We start from the raw sequence: 14245 nt of genomic DNA on the forward strand, positions 1-14245 counted from the left end.
AATGACGGTAGATTTAAGTTGTTCAAAAGAAATAGCGTATTCTGACTGGATGTCACTCACCAACCCTCCCAGAATGCAGCCTTCTACTGTGCTCATCAGTTAGTGCCTGTAGTGGGCTTCACACATGGAATAACATTTTTGGCTTCACAATTTTCTAAATGGTCTGTCTGGAATGTGTGTTGAGCAAATGTAAAAACAGAGGAAATTTGGAAACAAAAAAGCATCACATCAAAGTCATGAAGACTGGACCAGGATGTCCTGTCTGCTGCCCTCCCCAAACTTTGAGGAGTGGGATGAATGACTTAATCACTCCTGTTCCTTCCATGGACAGCACCCAAGTACTGTAGGGATGAGTCAATCCTGGGATCCTTCTCTGCCTGGCTGGTAAAATCTGGCTCATCATGGTGTCTGGTCATCAGGGAAATGAAAGGCTAAAGCATTATTATCTCTAAGGTCCTTTTCCATTTCATTTCTTTGACCTAGGAAATGGAATTTACATACTGTCCCTTGACTTTAGACTGAAGTAAGTTTACTTAAATACATGTCCCAAAATAAGGCAGTTCTCCGATGTTTCAAATTTAACTGCATTTTTATAAATAGAGCACTTTTTTAAATAGACAACAAATCATCAGAAACACGCTCAATGGGAAAAGTCCAATTAAACTACGGCCTTTGATTTTAGCAACTCAATATTTAGTTGTTACATATTTTTCATAGTTGTTATTTAAAAAGTACAAGGCCATGAAATATATCTTATGTGATAAATTCTAAAAATGTCCTGGGGAACAATTTCATTTTTAAAGAAATAGGGAAGCCACACTATATTAATTTACATTTAAGTTGCCATGACCAAAAAATATTCCTAACCAATCTTTACAAATGTATACACGTACATAGGCCCAAATATACACAAACACATATGTGCAAATACATAACAGAGACGATGACAAGTAGCAATTATAATAACACAGTAGTCCACTCTGTGTCATCACCATAAATGTCAACAGTGACTTTCTCTACCAGTGAACTAATCAGACTAACTGTGCCTTAGAATTCAGTGGGTACTTTTATATTTCTTAAAGTTTGAAGAGTTCGGGATGGGGAACCATTTAACATTTACAAGCTAACATCAAACTAGTGTAGAATAAACTAGCTTTATACTATTTCACTTCTCTCCTGTTACAGCATGACCTTCAAATGGTTGAAAGGACATTTCTAAATAAGGCCTTGGTTTTTTGTTTGTTTCTTCTTTTTCATAGAAAACACCAATTTGATATGGACTTTAAACTAGAGAACCATGTTAACATCTAAACAAGTAAAATATTATGAAATCAGCACCTTATAATTTATACCCTTGTATGTGGAGCCTTCTAAGAGCAAATTAATCTCCCTGGGAATTTTTTCTATCAGAAATTAGTCTGGATAATATCCTGCTTCTACGTGACACCCTGTATATTGCTTATTTATATGCAAGAATTCCCTTAACATACGAAAAGGGCCTTCCCATTCCTTCTTTATCACAAAATAAAGATTTGCATATAAATTCTACCTTCTGGAGTTCAAACCAGAATCTGATGAGGTTAACATTAGAAGGAGCCTTCCAATGTAATTCCAAACTAGTGTTCGCTGGAACCAAGGCATAAGGTTTCTCTGCTGTATCAAACATTTCCACAGTGACAGGATGACTCTCAGAACACCACATTTCCTCAGAATGGCAGGCCAGAACCTTTTTGTAGAAAAGAAGAATTGCTTAGGCTTTTCAGGACCATGCACTTAAGAATGGCCATAAAGAGTGTCCAACATACTCGATGTACCTTTAACACATACAGATTTCCACCAGTCAGTTGAGTAACAAGGAGAGTGAGTCTTCCATTTGGAAATTGACTTTGTCTTAGAGGAGTTTCGGGAATTAAGGCCAGGTGTGAGATTGCCAACTGGTAGCGGACTGATTCTTTAGGTCCATTTGGCTTGTGAGACTCTCTCCAGGATATAAGGAGGCTGGTGTCCGACCGCACAGTGGTGTTAATGAGCCCGACTGCCTCTGGGACTGAAATAAATAACAAGAAATGATAAGGGATGTTGCAATAGCACAGAAAGGGAAGAAACAATGGAGTCTTGGTTGAGGAATAATCCTATCACATGAGCAGAGTGACTGACAGATGTTCAGAAGGAAAGCCAGCCTCCTATGTAATGGTTAACGGGCTGCCTAAATTTTTGTCTAATAGCCACATCATTCTCTGACTCTAGCTCAAGGATAGGGCCAGTGATGGATAACCCAGTTCAGGTGAGTATTGCAAATATTATCAGTGGGATAGGAAAGAAATGGCATCACCTTGTAATAACTGCCACCTCTTAGAACACCTTTTTAGTTTCTATATTTATTTTCTTTAAGGTGGTAATGTTATAAAACTTGAAATCCCAGTGGCCTCAGTAAAATTCACATAGAAATAAGGCTTGTGTTTCTTCCAGCTCACCACATGTGCAGAGACCTATAAGTATATGGGAAAAGGGTGACACTGTGTGGTGAGATTAAGAATGTGTTCCTTGCTCAAACAGTAGTGATTCTGATATTTCACCTCCTAATTGCTTTCCATTTTGATAAAATATTTTAAGTCATCTTCAGAGGTTAGAATAGGAGTCAAGTCATATTTTTTCACAAATACGTTTTTCTCATGAAACTTAAAAAATTCTCATAGCAGAAACTACTTAGAATTCAGATTAAAAAAACAAATATAGACATCACATATGTCACAATATTGCACTCTAGAAATCCACATCAAGGCTATAACTCACCTCCACTTTTCGTTTTTCCCAAAATCTCTTTTCCCAGAGGTAAATGTTCCAAAGGAGCGGAATAATAGTTCTTTACAGCTATCTGTATCATATATGTTGAAAATGGTTGTAAATCTTCAATAAGGGCTACACTGTCTTGAAATTCCTGCAATTAATTTTTTAAATCAATGTCTGATTCTTAAATTTCATACAAATTGATAAAAAATATTTAATCTTAATCAAAGAGAAATAGTTAGAGTCAAACAAGTTAATTTATTTTACCTTCTAGATTATTAATGACAATATCACTGTCCTAATTTACTCAGACTTGAGTTGTTTACTATTTTCAAGAATGAATGTCTATAATTCAGTATAATTGTATTAGATATTTAGATATTAGATATTAGATATTTAGCAAGTTGGTATTATGAATATGTGATATATAAGTGAATATAATAAAAGACTGTTATATTATCTAATCATTTTTAGAAATAAAGAGAAAAAGAGATTTCCCTTAAACCAACCATTCTCAACTTGATGCTGCTTTGAAATCAGCTGGGAAGTTTTAAGGAAAGACTATGCCTGGATTCTACCCCACAGAGATTCTGATTAAGTTACCTGGGGTGAATAGTGGACCCAGAATTTTTCAAAAGCTCTAATATGCCATCAAAGTTGAGAACCATGGCTGCAAAGCCATCAATTCATGTGAAGACAACAGACAGATTAACTCTACTAACAGAAATGCCCTAGGACATAAGCCCATCCTTGGTCAGCCAAATGATTTGACCAATCTCTGGAACAACTCCTTTTAGAAATGTGTACAGAAAGGTTAAAATAAATGAAGTAACAAGGAATCACATACATTTTAAGGGAGAGCATACAGTGTTTAATGTCCAATGGAGGACAGTCAACTTCACTTTTTGACTTGGCTCAATAAAGCTAAGCACAAAGCAAGGTACTAGATATGTATGATTCCATCACTAAGGAAACTGAAACACAGATGCCAATTATAGAATGAATAGTGCCCATTCATTCATTCATTCAAGAAAAATCTAGTGAATGCCTACACGGCGCCAAGTACTGTGCTAGGTGATAGGGGTACAGTGGTGGCAAAGAACAGACATAGAGCACGCAAAGCAGTGCATTTCATAACATGTAGGCAATAATAGACAAAAATATAATATATAGGCTGGGCTTGGTAGTTCTCGCCTATAATCCTAGCACTCTAGGAGGCTGAGGTGGGAGGATCATCTTGAGATCAGCCTGAGCAAGAGCCAGACCTCATCACTACCAAAAAAGAAAAAAAAAAAAAGAAAAGAAAAATTAGCCAGGCATGGTGGCCTGTGCCTGTAGACCCAGCTACTCAGGAGGCTGAGGCAGGATGATTGCTTGACTTTGAGGTTGCTGTGAGCTAGGCTGAGGCCATAGCACTCTAGCCTAGGTGACAGAAAAAAACTCAGTCTCAAAATATAAATATGTAATATATTTATATTAGGTAAATACTGTGAAGAAGTAGCATATGGCCATACTCCTTAATTTCCAAACTGCTGGATATGCCACAAAAACAAGTCCCTGTCACTTTCTGGAGATAATTTTATAATTAGGGAAGGGGAAAAAGAAAATCCAGTTCTTTCAGGACAATCAGAATATACTATTACCATGGCAATCCATTAACTGGCCAGAGTTAATATACTTCCTTGAAACTTAACTTTACTCCCAGACAAGAAGACTAGAACATAACATGTTTGGATGAATCATCAGCTGTAAAAAGTTGCGTAATAGTGCATTTCTGACTCTATGGAAAATATTTTACTACAGTGATAATTTTACGTCATAAAAGGGAATATTGTGAAAAGACAAAGGCCGCTATCTCCAATCTTACCAGCTTTCTATATTTCGAGTCAGAGCTGTTTTTCCCACCATTAACTTCTGTGTAATAAACGAGGTATGTTGCAGTAGGGCTGGTGATGCCATATCCGGTGAGATTTGTCTTGGCCGGGGGTAATTTGATTATGAGGCTAGTGTTGGTGGCACTAAGTATAGTTGGTTCGGCAATTTCTGAAGCTAGAGACAGAAATGCTTTATCTAAAATAAGAAGAGAAGTAAACAAGGTGACGGATATATTAACTAGTACAATGTAAGCATTCCTAATTGCATACGAAATCAGCACATTGTACCCCATAAATGCATTAAATGTATACATGATCTGTGTTTATCATTTAATAAAATAAGAAGAGAACAAAGATTATATATACACACAGACATGGATAAGAGAGGAAAAAATTTAGTTAACATTAAGGATTATATCAAAGTTAGAAAGAAATTTGTAGACCATACATAACTTTTGCTTAAAAAAGATGAATGAATATGAAAATTCTATTAAAATGATAGTCTCTTAACTTAGTAAATGTAGAATGTAATTGTCTTAACACAATAACTAAGAAAATGCCAGGAAGGCTATGTTAACCAGTGTGATGAAAATGTGTCAAACAGTTTATAAAACCAGTGTATGGTGCCCCATGATTGCATTAATGTACATAGCTATGATTTAATAAAAAAAAAAAAGAAAAAATGATAGTCTCTTTGAAGAAACAAAAATGGCTATATCTTGATACAGTGTGCAGCAGACACTGCTAGTCTACAAATACTCTATCCCATCTCTGACTCTGCAAAACCCTCCTCTGTAGTCACATTGCACTATCTACAAACGGTGTGGGATTTCTACCCCTCCAGCCCTTCATAAGGGCAGTTTCCTCAGGTTGGAGTGACCTCCTGTTAGAGCTCAGTTCATGCATCATCTTCCTAGGAAGCCCTGCTTGCCTCCCTAACACAGGTGAAGAATATCTCCTCTGCGTCCCCACCACATTCTCCATATTCTTCCACCAGACAAATGGTCGAATTGGATTCTGGTTTTAGTTTTACTTTGGGTGATTTCTTTTATCTGCAAGTAGAATGCAAGCTTCCTGATTTGTCTTTGTTTCCCCAGAACCCCAGGCAGATGCCTGACACATATTAAGTATTTAATAAATACTTTTATAACTTTATTAATTGATATAATCAAAAGTACATTCTTTGCATTCAGTAAGAAATTAGAGGGACAATCTGTAACTGTTAAATGACTTAATCAAGCCAGCTCCTTCAAAGGTCATTGGTAAGTTTCTCATTCTTTTACTTTTATTTAACTGATAGGATGTATTGAAGTGTTATAAATGTTACTCAAGACAGGAAGACAAGTTTTTCCTATTCATATTTTTCTTTCTTGTATTTTTAACCCCATATATAATTTTAAATTTAAAAATATTAAAGGGGTACAAATGTTTTGTTACATAGATAGCTTTCATAATGCTTAAGGCAGGCCTGTAAGTGTGCCAATCACCGGAATAGTGTTCATTGTGACTGTTAGGTAGGTTTTTATCCCCCTTCCCCAGCCTTCTTGATTTCTACTGACTTTCACTTCTCCATGCCCAGGTGCCTCAGGGAAAAGGGGAGTATGGTAACTGGTAATTGCTTAAAACTTCCAGCAGATGGCAATAAAGTACCCTTAATAATGTAGCTGGACTGCTGCAAAATTAAGTTGACCTTTCTTTTCGAAGAGAATAATGGTAGTATTATATAAATCATATTTTTTAATGATTACAAAAATCATGCTACTTTTAGGACATTTATCTTTAAGTATGTGTGTATATGTATGCTGTGTGTGTGTTGTTCAATTTCAAGCAGGTATTGCATGGACTTTTTTTAAAAGACATTTTAGTGCAGTTTTAGGTTCACAGCAAGAGTGAAAGGAAAGCACAGAGATTTCCCTTATACTCCCACTAAAACTAATGATTGTACATTAGTTACAATCAATAAACTTGCATTCACACATGATCATCACCCAATGTCCAAATGAATAATGATATGTATCCGCCATCATGATGTCATGTATAGTAGTTTCACTTCCCTGACCATCCTCCGTGCTCCACCTGTTCATCCCTCCCTCCATCACCCCTGGCAACCACTGTACTTTATCACTGTCTCCACAGTGTTTACTTTTCCAAAATATCATATGGTTGGAATCATATAGTGTGTGGCCTTTTCAAATTGATTTTTTCTTCCTTCTGTGCATTTATGTTTCCTTCATATCCTTCATAGCTTCATGGTTCATTTCTCTTTAATTCTAAATAATATTCCATTGTCTGGATGTACCGCAGTCTATCCTTTCATCTACTGAAAGTACTCTTGGTCGCTTCCAAGTTTTAACAATTATGAATGAAGTTGCTATAAACATTTGTGTGCAGATTTTTGTGTAAATGTATGTCTTCAACTTATTTGGGTAAATAATAAGGAACATGATTGCTGGGTTGTATGGTAATAACATGTTTAGTTTTGTAAGAAATTGCCAAACCGGCGGCGCCTGTGGCTCAGTCGGTAGGGCGCCGGCCCCATATACCGAGGGTGGTGGGTTCAAACCCGGCCCCGGCCAAACTGCAACCAAAAAAAAAAAAAAAAATAGCCGGGCGTTGTGGCGGGTGCCTGTAGTCCCAGCTACTCTGGAGGCTGAGGCAGGAGAATCGCTTGGGCCCAGGAGTCGGAGGTTGCTGTGAGCTGTGTGAGGCCACGGCACTCTACCGAGGGCCATAAAGTGAGACTCTGTCTCTACAAAAAAAAAAAAAAAGAAATTGCCAAACCATTTTGCATTCCCATCAGCACTAAATGAGTTCCGATTGCTTCATATCCTTGCCTGCATTTGGTGTTGTCAGAGTTCTGGATTTTCACTTTTCTAATAGGCAGGCTGTGGTAGCTCACTGCTGTTTTAGTTTGCGTTTCCCTGATGACATATGATGTGGAGCATTTGTTTATATTATCACACATGATGTCAATTGCTATTTGTAAATCTTCTCTGGTGAGGTGTTTGTTAATATCTTTGGTCCTTTTTTTTAAATCAGATTGTTTATTTTCTTATTGTTGAGTCTTAAGAGTTCTTTGCATAGTTTGGATAATAGTCCTTTATATGTCCTTTGCAAATCTTTTCTCTCAGTCTGTGGCTTATCTTTTCACCCTCTTGACTGTATCTTTCACAAAACAGACTTTTAAAGATTTTAATGAAGTCAAGCTCACTAAATCTTACTTTCACAGACTGTGGCTTTGGTGTAATATTTAAAACTCATCTCCAAGGTCATCTAGATTTTATCCAATATTATTTTCTGAGAGTTCTATAGTTTTGCATTTTATCTTTAAGTCTGTGATCTATTTTGAGTTAATTTTTGTGACAAGTGTAAATTTTGTGTCCACATTAAATTTTTTGCATATGGATGTCCAGTTGTTCCAGCACAATTTGTTGAAAAGACTATTTTCTGTTGTATTACTTTTGCCCCTTTGTCAAAGATTATTTGACTATATTTATATGGATCTCTTTTGGGGTCTCTATTCTATTCTACTGATCTACAGCACTTCCCAAAATTCACCCCTAAAGTCATCATACATAGGGAATATGGGAAATTGTAGCTCACTGTCCTTTTATTTACAAAACATTTATTATAATATTTTATAAAGAGGTGGCCAACATATACAAAATATATTGTAAAATACTCTTTGTATGTCCTTTTGTCTTATTGCTTATTATACTAGGACTTTCCACACAACGTTGAAAGGAATAAGAGCCTACATCTTTGCCTTATTTCTGATTTTCCTCACATGGTGTATAATTATAAATTAATTTATTGCTAGATTCAATTTGACAATATTTGGTTGAGGATTTTTGCCTCTATATTTGAGAGAGATTGATCTGACATTTTTCTTTTCTTGTAATATCTTTGTCTAGTTTTAGTATTAGAGTAATTCCGGCTTCATAGAATGGTATCATTCTGTCACCTAGCTGGAAGTATTCCCTCTGCTTCTGTCTTTTGAAAGAAATTACAGAGTTCAGTATAATTTTTCCATAAATATTAGGTAGAATTTACCACTGAATACATCCGGGCAGGTGCTTTCTGCTTAATTATTGATTCAATTTCTTTAACAAATACAGCGTATTCAGATTGTCTATTTCTTCTTGTGTGAATTTTGGCAGATTGTGTCTTTGCAGAAATTGGTCTATTTCATTTAAGTTATAAAACTTGTGGGCATAAAGTTGTTGACTATGCCTTAATTATCCCTTTAATATCCATGGGATCTATATTGATGTTTCCTCCTTCATTTATGATGTTAGTAACTTGTATCTTTTTTTTTCCTTAGCTTAACTAGAGGCTTACCAATTTTACTGATCTTTTCAAAGATCCAGGTTTTGGTTTCATTGATTTTCTTTACTGATTTCCAATTTCGATTCCACTGATCTCTGCTCTACTTCTTTTTGTTTTGTGTCTTCTCCTTACTTTAGATTTAACTTACTCTTCTTTTTTCTAGTTTCCCAATGTGGAACTTAAAGGATTAATTTTATATCTTTTTTATTTTCTAATATATACATTCAATGCTATAAATTTCCTCTAATCCCTGCTTTTGCGGATTCCCAAAGCCTTTAATAAATTGCGTTTTCATCATTGTCATTTAGTCCAAAATATTTTTAAATTTCTCTTGAGATGTCTCTTTTGACCCATACTTTATTTAGAAATGTGTTGTTTAATCTCCAAGTGTTTTGAGATTTTCCAGCTTTCTGTTACTGATTTCAAGATGAATTTCATTATAGTTTGAGAACAGACATCACGTGATTTCTATTATTTTAAACTTGTTAAGGTGTGTTTTATGACCCAGAGTATTGTCTGTCTTGATGAATTGTTCCATATGAGCTTGAGAAAAATGTATATTCTGCTATTGTTGGAAAAAGTAGTTGGTAGATGTCCAGTACATCCAATTGTGTTGTCAGTGCATCAGTATACCCCTCTATACCCTTTGTGATTTTCATCCTGATGGATCTGCCCATTTCTGATAGATAAGTGTTGAAGTCTCCAACTGTAATTGCGGATTCATCAATTGCTTACAGTTTTATCAGTTTTTGCCTTATTTATTTTGATGTTATTGTTAGATGTATATATATTAAGTATTATTAAATCATTTTGGAGAACTGACCTCTTTATCATTCTACAGGGAGGTCGTAAAGTTCATGTGCAATTTTAAATTGGGCACTATTTTAAATTGCACACGAACTTTATGGCCACACAGTCTAACATCCCTCCTTAACTCTTATTACTTTTCTTTGCTCTGAAGTCTGCTCTGTGTAAAACTGATGTAACTACTCCTTCTTTATTTTGATTGGTGGTGGCATGATCTTTCTCCATCTTTTTTTTTAGACAGGGTTCTGTTCTTTTTGCCTATGATGTGACATCAGCCTAGCTCACAGCAACCTCAAATTCCTGAGCTCAAGTGATCAGTGATCCTCCTGCCTCAGCCTCTGGAGTAGCTAGAATACCCCACGTGTGGTGTGCACCACCACACCTGGCTATTTTTTTCTACTTTTACTAGACATGGGTCTTGCTCTTGTTCAGGCTAGTCTCAAATTCTTGAGGTCAAGGGATCCTACTGCCTTGGCTTCCCAGAGTGCAGGGATTACAAACTGAGCCACTGCCCTAAACCTCATTCTTTCATTTTTTATTTATATGCATCTTTATATTTAAATTCAGTTTTTTATAGGCAACATGAAGTTAGTTGAGTCTTGTTTGTTGATCCACTGTGACAATCTCTTTGATTGTCACATTTATGCCATTGATGTTCAAAGTAACTATTGCTATAGTTGGATTAATATCTATCATATTTTTACTGTTTTCTATTTTTTGCCCTTGTTCTTTATTCCTATTTATATCTTCCACTCTTTCTCTGCCTTTTGTGGTTTTAATTAAGCATTTTATATGACTGTTTTATCTCCTTTCTTGGGAATCAGTTATACTTTATTCTTTTCCCTTTTTTGCTAGTTTGCCCTAGAATTTGCAACTAATCCAAGTCCACTTTCATATAACACTATGCTAGTTCATTGCTAGTAAAAGTACCTTTTAATAACAAAGTAAGCCTAATTATTTTCTTCCATCTCTTGCATCATTTCTGTCATTCATTTTGCTTATGTATAAATCTAAATAAACATATATACACATACACACATGAGCATGCATAATTGAATACATTGTTGCTATTATTATTATTTTCAATAAATTGTTATCTTTTCAGTCAATTAAGAATAACCAAAAGAAACCTCTTCTTTTACTTTCACTTACTCCTTCTTTAGTGCTCTTTCTTTATATAGATTTGAGTTTCTGTATAATTTTCTGTCTTTCTAAAAAACTTCTTTTAACATTTCTTGCAAAGCAGGTTGACTGACAATAAATTCCCTCAAATTTTGTCTGAGAAAATCTTTATTTCTTCTTCCCTTTTGAAAGATAATTTTTCAGAGCATGAAATTCTAAGTTGGATTTTTTTTTCTCTCAACGATTTAAATGTTGAACCCTAGAATTTGAGGTTGCTGTGAGCTAGGAAGCCATGGCACTCTTGCCCGGGGCAACAGAGAGAGACACTTTCTTAAAAAAAAAAAAAAAATCCATCTCTTTGCTCACACTGATCATCTGTTCTTGCTTCCTGTCTACTTCATCCATTAGAGGCCTTAGCTATTAATCATTTTCAATTCCCATCTGATAATTCTAATGTCCTTGCCATATTTAAGTCTCAAATCTGTTTTATGTCTTTCAGTATGACTTGTAATTATTTATTTATTTATTTATTTATTTTGCAGTTTTTGGCCGGGGCCGGGTTTGAACCTGCCACCTCTGATATATGGGGCTGGCGCCCTACTCTATGAGTCACAGGCGCCATCCCATGCCTTGTAAGTTTTTCTTGCTAGCTAAACATAATGTACTAGGTATTAATAAAAGAAATTACCTGTGGCTCAGTGAGTTGGGCGCCGGCCCCATATGCCGAGGGTGACGGGTTCAAACCCAGCCCCGGCCAAACTGCAACAAAAATAAAAAAATAGCCGGGCGTTGTGGCGGGCGCCTGTAGTCCCAGCTGCTCTGGAGGCTGAGGCAAGAGAATCGCGTAAGCCCAAGAGTTAGAGGTTGCTGTGAGCCGTGTGATGCCACGGCACTCTGCCCGAGGGCGGTACAGTGAGACTCTGTCTCTACAAAAAAAAAAAAAAAAAAAAAAAAAGAAATTACTGTTAAGTAGGCCTCTAGTAATGTTGTGGTAATATGTGGGAGGGAGGAAAGCAATTTATAGTCCTAGATTAGTCTTTTAGTGAGTCTTTGCTTCTGGATCGCAAACTTCACAAGTTCTTCTTATTCCCTTCTACCCCCTTAGAAGGAACAGGATGGCTAGGTGGGCTGGAGTTGGGTATTTCCTTTCCCCAGGTCAATTAGGCAAGGACAAAATCCCAGCAGGTTCAGCTTTGATTAAATAATTTCTCTTGAGGGCAGACTATCTTAAGAAAAACAGAACATTCTGGCATATTTCTAAAATATTTCTAAAATACCCTCCCCCTGCTGGAAGCACAAGGAGATTTTTTAAGATATTCACTGTGAGAACCAGCTAAGAGGTGAAACTCACAAAACCGTGAGGGCACCCTACACCGGGTCCTCCTGGAGTTTTTAACTGTCAGAGTTTCTCACACGGAGCCTCTAATGATTCAACAATTATTATTTAAGCTTTCCTACCCCCTACACTGGTCCCACAAAGGTTTCTGCTCATGTTTTCTTGCTCTAGCAAAATTGATTCTTTATCTACCCATCTGTATTTTCAGCTTTGGAGGCCAGCTCTGCAACCTCACTCCTCTATGAATATAAGAAAAGTAAAGTTTTCAGTTTGCTCAGCTTTTTATTTATTAGAAGAGAGTTGCGATTTTCAAGCATCTTATATATTTGACCAGAAATCAGAAGCCATGTGGAGTTTTTAAATCTCTTGAATTTCTCAAAGTACAGAAGAAACTATTTAAGAAAAATATGAACTAAGCTTATTTATAAATTATTATGTTTCTCAGTTTATACATTTTATAACTAAATACATTTAAACAAAAGGAGCTTGTTTCATTCATTTTTGTCCCTCCCAGGAGGAAAGTTATACTTAATTTAGGATGACATTTGCACTTTAATGGCAAAAAAAGCATGATAAGAAAACAATGAGGCAGTACAACACTGTCTTTGTGTGGTTTTGACATTTCAAAACTATTTCACTTTGACTCTCACTTAAAAATAGTTCTGCTATCATATGATACATGTATTCCTATAAATCATTTCATTATACAAATACACAGTAAATCACACAATAAATTTCACAGAGCTTTTGGGTAAAGTAGGATTAGGGGCTCAATACTAAAAAATTTCATCAGTGACACAATTTACAAAAAATATAGGAACTTAATAAAAATAGTAGCATAGATCTATGCATACTAAATGGTACTGAAAAATTCTATAATGACAGTACCTATTAATCTGTAGCACATAACAAATCAATACATTGTACTACTTAATGCGTAACACATAATATTACAACGAATATGGAAATTACCTTGAAAAAGACGTGAGGTTTTTATGCAATAATTTTGACACCACTGGGAAGCCATAAATATCACCGAAGGAGAAAAAAGACAGAAAGAAGAGAAATTATGGGACTGAGAAGAGAAGAGAATGGAGAAAACAAGACATGGGCTTCCCATGTTTAAAGTTGCCTATCAGAGCCTAAACTGTGTATACACACAGAGGTAATTTGTAATCCAGGACTAACAGCAATCACACTGTAAACTATGAGAAACAAAGGGGTTAGAGGGGCAGCCTTGGAAAAGGAGACATTGTGAGCTTTCTCTAGACTGGGAGAACAGCTGATTGCATATGTGACTTTATTACCTGGAAAAGGCTGCATAACTGAACTGTACGCCAAGATACACTTAGTCCTTACGGTCTTTACATGGGAAAGAATGGTCCCATTTCTCTTCTTTGCTTGATAAATCTGTGTGCTGGCCTTTGCTGTGAAGATCCAATATATAAATTCCCCATCCACAGTTAAGCTAAGAAGCGTTTTTCCTGTTGATTAAAAATATGAAGAACACAAAATAAAAAACAAAATCTGTGTCTTAAAGTTTTTTACTCTAAGTAATTTATGAAATCCTTTCTGTATAACTGCTGAATTTTGAATCTTTCCATTATTTCAGTATGAAAAAAGAAATACTTTTATATCATTTGGCTAAGGATTTTTTTATTAAGTCTTTTGTACATAGATCATAAATACATTTATGCCCATTTCAGTATGTTAATTATTTGTCACACTAATACTAATACTAATCAGTATAGCTTTCATCTCATTTACCCAATTATAGCATTAGGACATTTGTGTTCTACACATGATGGAACCAACTTGTACTTGCAATGTGCTCCATAGTTGTGGTCCCCCTACTATCCCCTACTATCCCTCCCACCCCCTCCCCATCCCTCGCCCTCCCTTCCCTCCTTCGTCATAGCCTAAAGTAGTGTTTCATTTTTCATATGCAAGTGTGAGTTATTATAAATTGGTTTCACGGTAGTACTGAGTA

At 35.8% G+C, this 14245-nt stretch overlaps 1 protein-coding gene across 2 annotated transcripts in view; it reads right to left on the reverse strand.

The window, feature by feature from the left end:
* Positions 1-14245, reverse strand: part of ROS1 (ROS proto-oncogene 1, receptor tyrosine kinase) — a 132234-nt gene that overhangs the window by 44727 nt on the left and 73262 nt on the right. For both annotated transcript variants that reach the window (XM_053591541.1, XM_053591542.1), the window contains 5 exons: positions 13563-13739; positions 4655-4857; positions 2794-2938; positions 1815-2047; positions 1550-1726 (listed from right to left, as the gene is read on the reverse strand). In XM_053591541.1, coding sequence (XP_053447516.1) covers positions 1550-1726; positions 1815-2047; positions 2794-2938; positions 4655-4857; positions 13563-13739 — 935 coding nt within the window. The remainder of the gene's footprint in view (positions 1-1549; positions 1727-1814; positions 2048-2793; positions 2939-4654; positions 4858-13562; positions 13740-14245) is intronic.

This window comes from Nycticebus coucang, chromosome 5, assembly GCF_027406575.1.
Source record: "Nycticebus coucang isolate mNycCou1 chromosome 5, mNycCou1.pri, whole genome shotgun sequence".
NCBI lineage: Eukaryota > Metazoa > Chordata > Mammalia > Primates > Lorisidae > Nycticebus > Nycticebus coucang.